Below are 12,500 nucleotides of genomic sequence, written 5' to 3'. Positions count from 1 at the left end.
CCAAGTGTCTCTGTAGGCTATTTAAAAAGAAATCAAGCAAGTAGACTAATAATAACATTAATGAATTATTGGTTATCACATCACAGAAAGCCTATTGGCCTATACTAATAAAAAAAACACCACCTTAACTATGTTTACAGTTTAAAAATGTTTTGAATGAAATGCAAACCTCAGTGAATCATTTGCTCTTGTTTCTCTGTCCTGAGATTCACACAGACTGAGCAGTCTTGTTTAAATGTTACAAATTGAGCTAATAAACTGAACTTTGAATTGTTTTGCTGCAGAAGTTATCTCAGCTAATTTTTGTTATCTAATTTGATAATAAGGTGATTGTATGCAGAATGCTCGTGCCAGAAACTCATACAGTGGTTTTGTACAGATAAATAAATAAATATTAGCAGGTAGTATTTCAATTTAGGGGGATCGCGAAAAAAATTCTGTCCCCTAGGGGGGGCATGACAGAAAATAATTGAGAACCACTGCTCTAACCCTCTCTCTCTGTTCCAGACCCGTATGGTGCATGAGATGGGTCTGTGCAGCAACAAGACGTTTTGCTTCGCCGTGCTGGCGTCCATTATGGGTCAGCTGCTCGTCATCTACTTCCCCCCTCTGCAAAACGTCTTCCAGACCGAGAGCCTCAGCCTCTTCGGTAGGCGGAGGGGGGGTGTGTGTGTGGGGGGGCTGTGTGTGTGTGTATGGGGGGGGGGGGCTGTGTGTGTGTGTATGGGGGGGGGGGGCTGTGTGTGTGTGTGGGGGGGGGGCTGTGTGTGTGTGTGGAGGGGGGGGGGGGCTGTGTGTGTGGGTGGGGGGGGGGTGTGTGTGTGTGTGTGTGGGGGGTGGGGGGTGTGTGTGTGTGTGTGTGTGTGTGTGTGTGTGTGTGTGTGTGTGTGGAGGGAGGGGGGGGGGCTGTGTGTGTGTGTGTGTGTGTGTGGAGAGAGGGGGGGGGGGCTGTGTGTGTGTGTGTGTGTGTGTGTGTGTGTGTGTGTGTGTGTGTGTGTGTGGAGGGAGGGGTGGGGGGCTGTGTGTGTGTGTGTGTGGGGGGGGGGGGGGGGTGGAGTGTGAGTGGGAGGGGTGTGTGTGGGTATGGGGGGGGCTGTGTGTGTGTGTGGAGGAGGGGTGGAGTGTGAGTGGGGGGGGTGTGTGTGGGTATGGGGGGGGGCTGTGTGTGGGGGGGGTGGGGGCTGGCTGTGTGTGTGTGGAGGGGGGGTGGAGTGTGAGTGGGGGGGGTGTGTGTGGGTATGGGGGGGGCTGTGTGTGTGTGGGTATGGGGGGGGGGACTGTGTGTGTGGGGAGGGGGCTGTGTGTGTGTGTGTGTGTGGGGGCGGGGCTGTGTGTGTGTGTGGGTGGGCGGGGGGGGGCTGTGTGTGTGTGTGGGGGGGGGGGTGGAGTATGAGTGGGGGGGGGGTTGTGTGTGGAGGGGGGGGTGGAGTGTGAGGGGGGGCTGTGTGTGAGAGAGACAGTGGCTTGTAAAAAAAAATATCATCTTTAATTCATTTTTACAAAAAAAAATGTAATCCAAAAAATACTATGTACAGGTCTTTAAAAGGCTGTTTTTTTTAGCACGATTATAACAGCGATTTTATGATGATACGGCTGTTTAAGTGTTCAAATCTCCCCTCTCCTTCCAGACTTTAGTGTGTACTTTCTCTGACACACCCAAAGTTACACACTACACCTTTAAAACCACCTCATAATCGCTGTTTAAGTGAATCTCAAAAAATCTCAAAAAAAATCTCCCCTCTCCTTTTTAGACTTGCTCTTTCTGGTGACGCTGACATCTTCTGTGTGCGTTGTGTCTGAGGCCGTTAAGATGGTGGAGAGATGGAGGGGCACAGAGAGACGCCCGCCTCCAGCTGACTACTTCCATGAGGTATAACCCGCCCCCCCCCGCTCACCTGTCTACCTGTAACCCACCTGGACAACCTGCCCACACACACAACAAGCAACAGCACAAGATGGACGCACAGGTTTGGAGCAAGAAGAAGAAGAAGCCGAAAAAATTAACGAAATCCGAGTTTTTTTTTTAGGATCTAACAGCCGATGGGACTGACTAAAAAAAAGTGCAACGGATTTGAATTTTTCGGTGAGACACAGACAGACAGACAGACAGATGGATACAGACAGACAGACAGAAATACAGACAGACAGACAGACAGACAGACAGACAGACAGATACAGACTGACGCACACACAGACGCGCACATACAGAGACGCATACAGACAGACATACAGACAGAGACAGACACAGACACACACACATACAGACAGACACACACACACACACACAGCACAATATGGACGCCCAAGTTTGGAGCAAGAAGAAGAAGAAGAAGACGACGGGCAAATGAAAGAAATCCCCCAAGGGTTTTTTAGGATACAAGCAGCCGATCGCACTGACTTGAAAAACTTCAACGGATTAGTTTTTTTTCCTGTGAGATATTTGGATGTATGGACTCTAGTCAGGACTGGAGAAAATGTCCGAAAAAATCTCCTTGGAAAAAAAAAATCCCGGAATTTTTTTTGGGGTGAAACTGAAGAGTCAACAACATGTGCAATTCTTAAGTGTTTCTTCTTTTAAAGGGGAAGTAAGTGATTTTGTCCTGTTAGCTTCTAACTTCCGTGACTGTGGTTGCGTTCCGAATCGCATACTCTTTCTTTTTTCTATTCTACATACTACATCCGACGATAAAAATAATCTAGTTAGGATGCAGTAGGCATACTATTGGGACATACTTTTACTCTCTTATTTCATCATAACATGGCACCTTGATCTTGCCCCTTGCTTTTATATCCGTCGCATCCCCGTTTGTTTTCATATGGAGGCTTCGTCGATGTGACGTCACTTCACGTGCGCACTGGATTGTGGGTCAGAATCGCCCAAATAGGATGCACTTTTCAACACTAACAATCTTGGCCGCACGAAGTAGGACATCCGGGTACTTCTAACCATCCTAAATCTGGCCACAAGAATCGGGACATCCTAAATCTTTTTTCTACCATACTATATAGTAGAAAGTATGCGATTCGGAACGCAACCTGTCAGTGACTAGCAGTTAGCTTTAGCAGTCCCCTCCCCTCGTCCCTACGTCACCACCACATGAACACACAGCCGTCTTCATCAGATAGTGCCGCGATGGAGAGCAGCGAATCATCGTTCACGGGCACAGAGACCACGCCTCTTTATAGCGCTCTGTCTCCTGATTGGATTTCAAAAATTAAAAGATAAACGAGCAGGATACTCAAAATGTTATCTGGCAATTTACTGCAAAGCTGAATGACTGGGAGACCTGTGTTATGAACTGCGCATACTGTTTAAGTGATTGCTGTATGAATTTAGAGTGATGTAACACGTAAACACACAACAGAAAAATCGCTTACTTCTCCTTTTTTAAAATAGTTAATTTTTTTTATGGACCCTTTAGAAGGTGTTGACCACTGCTCAGCTTTGCGTTTCATGGTTAAGAGAGGTGACGTTTCGAATCACAATTTTCCGATTTTTTTGATTTTTTTCTGTAGATTTCAATGGAGATATTTCGCGGTACAGAGCTCGTGCTTTGTAGACGCCAGTGGTGTAATAAGAACGGCCCATTACGTCATCATTTTTCAGTTATTAAAGTATCTACGAGGAACTTTTGAGTATTTTTAAAACAATCTAATAATTTTTCCTCTGATGATCATAAATTACATGTAACAGCAAAACGAGACCATCAGTGCAAAGAATGCAATTTTTATATAGTTTTTCCTAATGCTTTTGTCATGGGGTATACGCTCACCCAGGAACAACAGCTGGCGTGGTAAAAACACTACTGCTTTTGTCCAAAGGGGGCGCTAGAATTAACACACACTGAAAGTTCCTCGGAGCACCTTTTAATAGAATATCGGCATTAAAACTGAAAAATTATTAGGTAATTGTGCTGCTACATGATTTCTTTTACATAAATGTCCAACACTTACCCTGCATTCCAAATCACATACTTTTTCTTTTTACTACACTACATACTAAAGTACAGAAGAGTTTTAGGGCCACAGACAGGACAGAGAAAAAAAATCAGATAAGGAAGATTTTTTTTCATTATGTCGAGATGTCAAGAATAAAGACGAATACTCCAAAATGCTATTGGAGTTAGTGGGGCATTTATGTATTTTCAGCATACTAGAATTGACGTGCGTGTATTGGGGGACATCCTAACTCTTTTTCTGGCATACTAAATAGTAGGGAAGTATGGGGATTGGAACGCAGGGTTTATGTTCACTTTGAACATCTTCACACACACTTCCTAATGTTGGACCAAACTGCTTTTATTTCCTTTTTTTTTAAATTTTTCATAAATAAATATATATATATATATACAGGTGATACTCATATTATTAGAATATCAAGGAAAATTAATTGGGATTGAGGCAAGAATTCATGCAAAAGGGGCCCAAGCCAAGTACTGAGTACATATGGATGATTATACTTCATAGAGGGCCGACATTTCTGTATTTAAAATCCCTTCTTTATTGATTTCATGTAATATTCAAATTTTCTGAGATTTTGAGTTTGGGGTTTTCATAAACTGTAAGCCATAATAAATACAATCATAACAAATAAAGGCTTGACATATCTCACTTTGCATGTAATGAGTCTATATAATATATTAGTTTCACCTTTAAGTTGAATTACTGAAATAAATGAACTTTTGCACGATATTCTAATTTTTCGAGTTTCACCTGTACATTGGTGTGTGAATATATATATATATATAATTTTTTTTTTCTTTCTTTTTCTATATTGAACAAATAAATCTAATCTTTAACCGATGTCGAAACACGATCAAAAACGTACCAGAACTTTCATATGAAAATAATATAAAAAAAAACGGTTAAATTGTACCGGGGAACTTTATGATCGGGATTATAATCGATCGTTGATGCACCCATTTCAGTCTCCTTCACTGCTCCATAATGGAAACATAAATTATTTCAAATCAATTATATTTTCGATATTTTTTTTAATTATTAATTTTTTTTTTACAATTTTTTTTTTTAATTTTTTTTTTATTATTATTTTTTTTGGACGGTACATGTGTTATATTATTATTATTATTAGTAGTAGTGTTAATTTTATTGTGATTATATAATGTTTATTGAGATGATGGAGGGGGTACAGGTGTGTACGTTGCTGATCATTTGGAGCTGCTTTCTCTCCATCTTATATTCTGTTTTCTTCCTACGTACACTGGTTTATTTAAATAAAAAATGAACTCTGGTTTTAAGTCGTACATGTGCTGGCTGACAAACGTTTATTTCTCCGTGTGTGTGTGTGTGTGTGTGTGTGTGTGTGTGTGTGTGTGTGTGTGTGTGTGTGTGTGAAAAAGGGTGTTTGTGTGTGTGTGTCCTTTTAAAAACAAATTACGTCTTATCCTACAAGTATTGAATGTCTATGTTGTATTATTTGATTGTCCTTTCACAGGATAACATTCCGTTTTCCAGGTAAGGCCGTAGAGAGAGGTCGTTAATAAGTACATTTTGATTTTGCCATCAGGGAGTGGGTGTATTGTCTGACTGTGTGTGTGTGTGTGTGTGTGTGTGTGTGTGTGTGTGTGTGTGTGTGTGTGTCTTGACTGTGTGTGTCTTTCTCTGTCTATGTGTATGATTGTGTGTGTGTGTGTGTGTGTGTGTGTATTGTCTGTCTGTCTGTGTCTATGTCTGACTGTGTGCGTGTGTGTGTGTGTGTCTGTCTGTCTGTCTGTGTGTCTGTGTCTGTCTGTCTGTCTGTCTCTGTCTGTCTGACTGTGTGTCTGTCTGTTCTCTTTAAAAAATATATATATGTGACTCTTAACTGCATTTTCTTTATTGAACCAGCAGCAGCGCCTGTTCGTGTCGACTCACAAAAAATGATCCAAACTAGTTCAACCTGATCTTTGGTTTTGGTTTTCATTCACTGCCCTCATCCAGAGCGCGTGCATTGTGCCATATAAGAATAAACCTTCCTTGTGATCAGCTGCATGAGTAAACAAAACCGATGTGTTTTACTGAAATAAATTAACTTTTGCACGATATTCTAATTTTTCGAGTTTCACCTGTACATTGGTGTGTGAATATATATATATATAGTTTTTTTTTCTTTCTTTTTCTACATTGAACAAATAAATCTAATCTTTAACCGATGTCGAAACACGATCAAAAACGTACCAGAACTTTCATATGAAAATAATATAAAAAAAAACGGTTAAATTGTTCCGGGAACTTTATGATCGGGATTATAATCGATTGTTGATGGACCCATTTCAGTCTCCTTCACTGCTCCATAATGGAAACATAAATTATTTCAAATCAATTATATTTTCGATATTTTTTTTTTATTATTAATTTTTTTGGACGGTACATGTGTTATATTATTATTATTATTAGTAGTAGTATTCATTTTATTGTGATTATATAATGTTTATTGAGATGATGGAGGGGTACCGGTGTGTAAGTTGCTGATCATTTGGAGCTGCTTTCTCTCGATCTTATATTCTGTTTTCTTCCTACGTACACTGGTTTATTTAAATAAAAAATGAACTCTGGTTTTAAGTCGTACATGTGCTGGCTGACAAACGTTTATTCATTTATACGTGTGTGTGTGTGTGTGTGTGTGTGTGCGTCTGACTGTGTGTGTGTGTGTGTGTGCGAGAGAGAGAGAGAGAGAGAGCTGATGTTGTTTTTCAATGTGCTATAGAAATACATTTGACTTTAGTTTGTTTGTTTGTTGTTTTGCATGTTGGAAAGACAGAATTCAAATGAGGACTGAAGGGAAATGAGCTTCTGCCTCCAGTGTGACTGTAACACTCAGGCTATTGTGAAGAGAGGGAAACAGAATCAACTTCCGTAAACCGATTCACTCTGTCGTTTTTATCTTAGTGTGTATTTATAACCTCATATGCTTTTCTTGTAACTGCTGGTTCCATTTACTTGCAAGTAAGATTTTTTTGGGGGGCATTTTTCTTTATTAGACAGTTTATTATTTTGGAGAGACAGAGATGAAATGTGTCAGAGAGGGGAATGACATGCAGAGAACGACCCGGGCTGGATTCTAACCCGGGTCTGCTGTGAAGAGGACTGACTGTGTGCGTGTGTGTCTCTGTCTGTGTCTGACTGTCTATGTTCTTAAAAAATATATATATATATATATGAGTCGAACTTTCTTTTATTTTCTTTTATTGAACCAGCAGCAGCGCCTGTTTGTGTCAACTCACAAAAACTGATCCAAACTAGTTTAACCTGATCTTTGGTTTTGGTTTTCATTCCTTGCCCTCATCCAGAGCTCGTGCATTGTGCCAAATAAGAATAAACCTTCCTTGTGATCAGCTGCATGAGTAAACAAAACCGATGTGTTTTGTTTTTAGCGAATTGAAACTTAAGGAACGGAGGGAGGGAGGGAGGGAGGGAGGGAGTGAGTGTGTGTGTGTGTGTGTGTGTGTGTGTGTGTGTGTGTGTGTGTGTGTGTGTGTGTGTGTGTGTGTGTGTGTGTGTGTGTGTGTGTGTGTGTGTGTGTGTGTGTGTGTGTGTGTGTGTGTGTGTGTGTGTGTGTGTGTGTGTGTGTGTGTGTGTGTGTGTGTGTGTGTGTGTGTGTGTGTGTGTGTGTGTGTGTGAGAGTGTGAGTGAGTGAGTGAGTGAGTGAGTGAGTGAGTGAGTGAGTGAGTGAGTGAGTGAGTGAGTGAGTGAGTGAGTGTGTGTGTGTGTGTGTGTAGAGTGCATGTCTGTGTATCGAGTGTGTGTGTGTGTGTGTCTCTGTGTATAGAGTGCATGTCTGTGTATCGAGTGTGTGTGTGTGTGTGTGTGTGAGAGAGTGAGACTATAAATGCTGTGGAGATGCTGCTTGGTCACTCCTCATAATCAGAAGCCCAATATGGGTGTCCAAGGCCTGGCCAGTTTGATCGACTCTCACGGGAAAATCTACCGGGACGAAAAGTTCGGGCAAAGCAAACTTATTATCGACGGACCCAACCTCATTTATGGCATGTACTTCAAATCAGGTAGGACTGTGTGTGTGTGTGTGTGTAAATATATAATTGAATTTACAGTATGATATTATGGCCCCAACCTAGGATGAAAATTAAATGAGGTGAAAGTACAATATAGCCTAATTAAAACAGTAACAGGTAGAGTTTGGCAGATTTATGATAGTTTGTTTAAATTTGTTAAAGGAAATGAAGGTATTCATTTTAATTTGTTGCTGTAAAGTTTAAGGCCTATTTCCCCGGTTGGAATATGAAGGTGTATTGAACTCGGAGATCCTATTTAGTATAAATGTGCAATTTTTTTTAAAATCGGATCATCCTAGCCTGAGAAAAGGCAGAAAGAGTGTTTTATGGTCTCACTGTTTAACCCTACATTTCTCTTTCTGTGACATCACAGTAAGGGTTAGGATTAACAGGACAGCTGGGCCAAGGGAAGACTAAGGGGAGACTGAGGGAAGAAAAACCTCATTCATTATATTATAATAGTTATTTTATAATGATAGAACGTTGGTTCCGTATGGGTGAAGTATTCCTTTAAGTCCTAATGTTACAATAGGCACTTTTAACACTGACACTTTCATCTTTTACTTGCTTTTATAATATATTTTTTATAAAAAAAAATTAAGTATTTATTGTGGGCACTATGTACTAAGAGCAGCACTTGTAATGTTGAAGTATTGCAAAGTAAATCATTGAATATAACCAGGAAATAAAGGACTATTTTAAACTGTGTTTTTCTTACATGTGTCCCAATTATAGCAGCTTACTAGGAGGATTTTTTTTTTAAATAAAAATTCGGGAGGAAGTTGGTGACTGTTTTTATGTCATGCCAGAACCCTCTATATGCTCTCTAAAAAAAATGGCTGCACCTGTTGAAAGACCAAGAAGAAGAAGTACATAAATTGAATATAACCAGGAAATAAAGGACTACTTAGGGTTAGGGTTAGGGTTAGACTGTATTTCTCATTTATAGCAGCTTACTAGGATGATGTTTTTTTTTTTTTAATTCGGGAGGAACTTTTTTTTTTTTTTTTGAGGAAGTTTTTTTTTTTTTTTTTTTCTAAGAGGAAGTTATTTTTATTTTTATTTTTTAGGAAGTTTTTTTTTTTTTATTATTATTATTTTTAGGAGGAAGGATATTCTTTACTACAGCCGATTTTGAAGTACAGTTTCACCAATTCATTTACACAAGGCATTTTCTTCGGGTTGTTTGTTCATATGAGCTGTTTGATGTGGTCCTAAAACGTGGACTTAAAAAAAAAAAAAGTTATAAGTCCTCCTCAAAAAAAAAGATCCTCCACTTTTTTTTTTTTTTTTTTTTTTTTTTGCAGAATTTCCACATTTCTACTCAATTCTCGAAGTGCATAGTGTTGAAAAAGAACTTCCTCTTATTATCTATTGTTATTTTTTATTCCCTGTGGCCCTAATACTGTTACTTTAGTTGAAAAAATGTTATCTACAAAAATTAAGTCCATAATTTTGTTCATGCATAAGGCCGGTAAATCTCTCTCTCTCAGTCTGTATAAGCTAAAAGATTGCTTTATTGTACAGCTCTAAGTTCTTCCTGATATCTGTCTTAGCATCTGTCTGTCTGTCTGCCTGTCTGCCTGCCTGTCTGTCTGTCTGTCTACCTGCCTGTCTGTCCGTCTAATTCTGCACAGGAGTTGAAAGCAATGAATTTATACATTAGAGCATTGTGCACTTGTCAGGCTTTCAACACCGATAGGGCGTGACGTGTGGTAGCTCTTTTTGGCACGCAATGCTCAACCACCGAGGCATTCACAGGTGTGGGCGGGTGACTGTTTTATGTCATGCCAGAACCGCCCTATGCAGTCTAAAAAAATGGCTGCACCTGTTGAAAGACCAAGAAGAAGTATAGAATAAATAACTAAATACATCTTCACCTCATCACTTGATATTGTAGGAAAGACTTGAGGCAGTGGTGGATGATGATGAAGCTGTCTTTTATATGTTGCTAATGTCTCTCTCTCTCTCTCTCCCTCTCTCTCTCTCCCCCCCCCCCCTCTCTCTCTCTCTCTCCCTCTCTCTCTCTCTCTCTCTCCCCCCCCTCTCTCTCTCTCTCTCTCTCTCTCTCTCTCTCTCTCTCTCTGTCTCCCCATTTCAACTCTGTACTGTCAAATAAAGCGGATGACCACTTTTACAGTAGTATGGCAGTCTAAAAAAATGGCTGCACCTGTTGAAAGACCAAGAAGAAGAAGAAGTACTATAGAATAAATAACTAAATACATCTTCACCTCATCACTTGATATTGTAGGAAAGACTTGAGGCAGTGGTGGATGATGCCATCTTTAGTAACTATAGCTTCTTGTCCTTGACCTTTACTGCAGGTCATTCTCTCTCTCTCTCTCTCTCTCTCTCTCTCTCCCCATTTCAACTCTGTACTGTCAAATAAAGCTTGAAAATGGCAAAAAATTATCTAAAAAAAAAAAAGAAAGCGCTATATAAATACATTTTACTTACCGATTCCCTTTTCTGTTTCCATTTTAACCTGTCATTTTTATTTTATTTAAATGTTCTACTTCTATTAATTTCCTTTTACATGTTTTATTCAGCTATTCATTCGCTTTTCTAATGTGTTTTATGTATTTTAATCTTGCCCCTGTAAAGCACTGTGAATGGCCTTGTGTCTGAATTGTGCTATATAAATAAACTTGCCTTGCCTAGGTCTGGACCAGAATCGTGGTGGGGACTATGCTGCGTTGGAGGCCCTGATAGAGAGGTTCATTAAGGCCCTCACAGACTGTGGTATAACCCCCTATGTGGTAATGGACGGGGGGTCCGACCACACAGACAAGAAGCTTGAGACAGTGATGCAAAGAGCCGTGGATTACATCCAACGGGCCCACGAAGCGGCAGAGAGCGGCAGACACAAAGGCATCCTGCCACAGATGACCAAGCTGGTGTTCAGACAGACACTGGACCGGCTGGGTGTCAAGGTAAGGGGGGGGGGGGGGGGGGAGTGTGTGTGTGTCTCAGGTGTTGCTGTAGACACACACACACACACACACACACACACACACACACACACACACACACACACACACACACACACACACTAACCTCCTCCCTGTCCCCCAGGTGGCTATGTGCTATGAGGAGGCCGACCAGGAGATAGCAGCCCTGGCTAGTGAGTGGCAGTGCCCGGTGCTTTCTAATGACAGTGACTTCTACATCTTCTCTCTCCCCGCGGGACTGCTACCCATCTCTCACTTCCACTGGCAGGCTGTGCAGCAGAGCTCCATACCCTGCAAGAGATACTACACATCCAGGTTCTGTGAGGTCCACCAAATACAGCCAAAGCTGCTGCCCACTTTCGCTGCCTTGGCCGGGAATGACTACGTCAAGCTGCAAAGGTGGGTGTGTGTGCAGTGGCGGACTCAGGGGGGGGCGACCGACCCCCCATCGTGGCTCAATGGTTGAAAAAGCGCGCTAAAGTGCCCTCAAGAGTGGCGAAAACGAGAGGAAATGCCTTATTGGCTGCCCCTTTCACGTGCAAAACATGATTAGGTGCGCTCTAGGGTGCCCCTTCATACAATAAATTATGATGATGTGCCCTCTAAAACAAGGAAATTCGATGATGTGCCTTAGTGAGTGCCCTTATAGTCCCCTTCTGCCCGTCTGGTGCCCTTTTAGTGCCCTTCTAGTGCCCTTCTGCCCGTCTGGTCCTTCTAGTACCCACGGGGCCCGGCCGGGCACAGCCCGAAGAAGCTACGTGGCAACCCCTTCTACAACTGATGGGCCCACCACTCGTCAGAGGAACCGCTGGGGTGCTGTGGGGGAAGGAGCCGGAACTGGTGCGGGAGGTGGAGCGCTATGAATTAGACCTGGTGGGGCTGACCTCCACGCACAGTTTTGGCTCTGGAACCGTACTTCTGGATCGGGGTTGGACTCTATTCTTCTCTGGGGAGACTCACGAGCCCCCGGCTGGGCGCTACTACGTTAGAGTTTACCCCGGTGGACGAGAGGGTCGCCTCCCTACGCCTCCGGGTTGTGGGGGGAAGACTCTGACTGTTGTCTGTGCGTACGCACCGAACAGCAGTTCGGAGTATCCGGCCTTCTTGGAGACCCTGAACGGAGTCCTGCATGGGGCTCCGGTAGGGGACTCCATAGCTCTGCTGGGAGACTTTAACGCGCACGTGGGAGGAACGGCCTCCCCGATCTGAACCCGAGTGGTCGTTTGTTGTTAGACTTCTGTGCTGGTCATGGTTTGTCTATAACGAACACCATGTTCGAACATAAGGATGCTCATGAGTGTACGTGGAACCAGAGCACCCTAGGCCGAAGGTCGATGATCGATTTCGTGATCGTATCATCTGATCTGAGGCCGCATGTTTTGGACACTCGGGTGAAGAGAGGGGCGGAGCTGTCAACTATCTGGTTGTGAGTTGGGTCAGAGGGGGAAGACTCTGGACAGACCTGGTAGCAGAGTTGGTGCCCTGTGGCCCAAACGGGTAGTGCGGGTGAACTGGGAACGTCTGGCGGAGGCCCCTG

At 42.4% G+C, this 12,500-nt stretch overlaps 2 protein-coding genes across 2 annotated transcripts in view; both read left to right on the top strand.

Annotated features, from left to right (window-relative positions):
• Positions 1-5,168, top strand: part of LOC307270146 (DENN domain-containing protein 4B-like) — a 41,094-nt gene extending 35,926 nt beyond the window's left edge. The window contains exons 24-25 of the mRNA XM_080053314.1: positions 508-649; positions 1,752-5,168. Coding sequence (XP_079909440.1) covers positions 508-649; positions 1,752-1,876 — 267 coding nt within the window. The 3' untranslated portion in view covers positions 1,877-5,168. The remainder of the gene's footprint in view (positions 1-507; positions 650-1,751) is intronic.
• Positions 5,169-7,874: 2,706 nt separating this feature from the next.
• The window catches only part of LOC307270197 (single-strand DNA endonuclease ASTE1-like), a 24,246-nt gene continuing 19,620 nt past the window's right edge, over positions 7,875-12,500 (top strand). Inside the window, exons 1-3 of the mRNA XM_080053365.1 lie at positions 7,875-8,003; positions 10,674-10,945; positions 11,088-11,362. Coding sequence (XP_079909491.1) covers positions 7,877-8,003; positions 10,674-10,945; positions 11,088-11,362 — 674 coding nt within the window. The 5' untranslated portion in view covers positions 7,875-7,876. The remainder of the gene's footprint in view (positions 8,004-10,673; positions 10,946-11,087; positions 11,363-12,500) is intronic.

The sequence above is a fragment of the Ammodytes marinus genome (assembly GCF_949987685.1).
Source record: "Ammodytes marinus genome assembly, chromosome: 25".
In the NCBI taxonomy this organism is placed as follows: Eukaryota; Metazoa; Chordata; class Actinopteri; order Uranoscopiformes; family Ammodytidae; genus Ammodytes; species Ammodytes marinus.
Note: the sequence above shows the minus strand (reverse complement) of the source record. Positions and strands in the feature narration are given on the sequence as shown.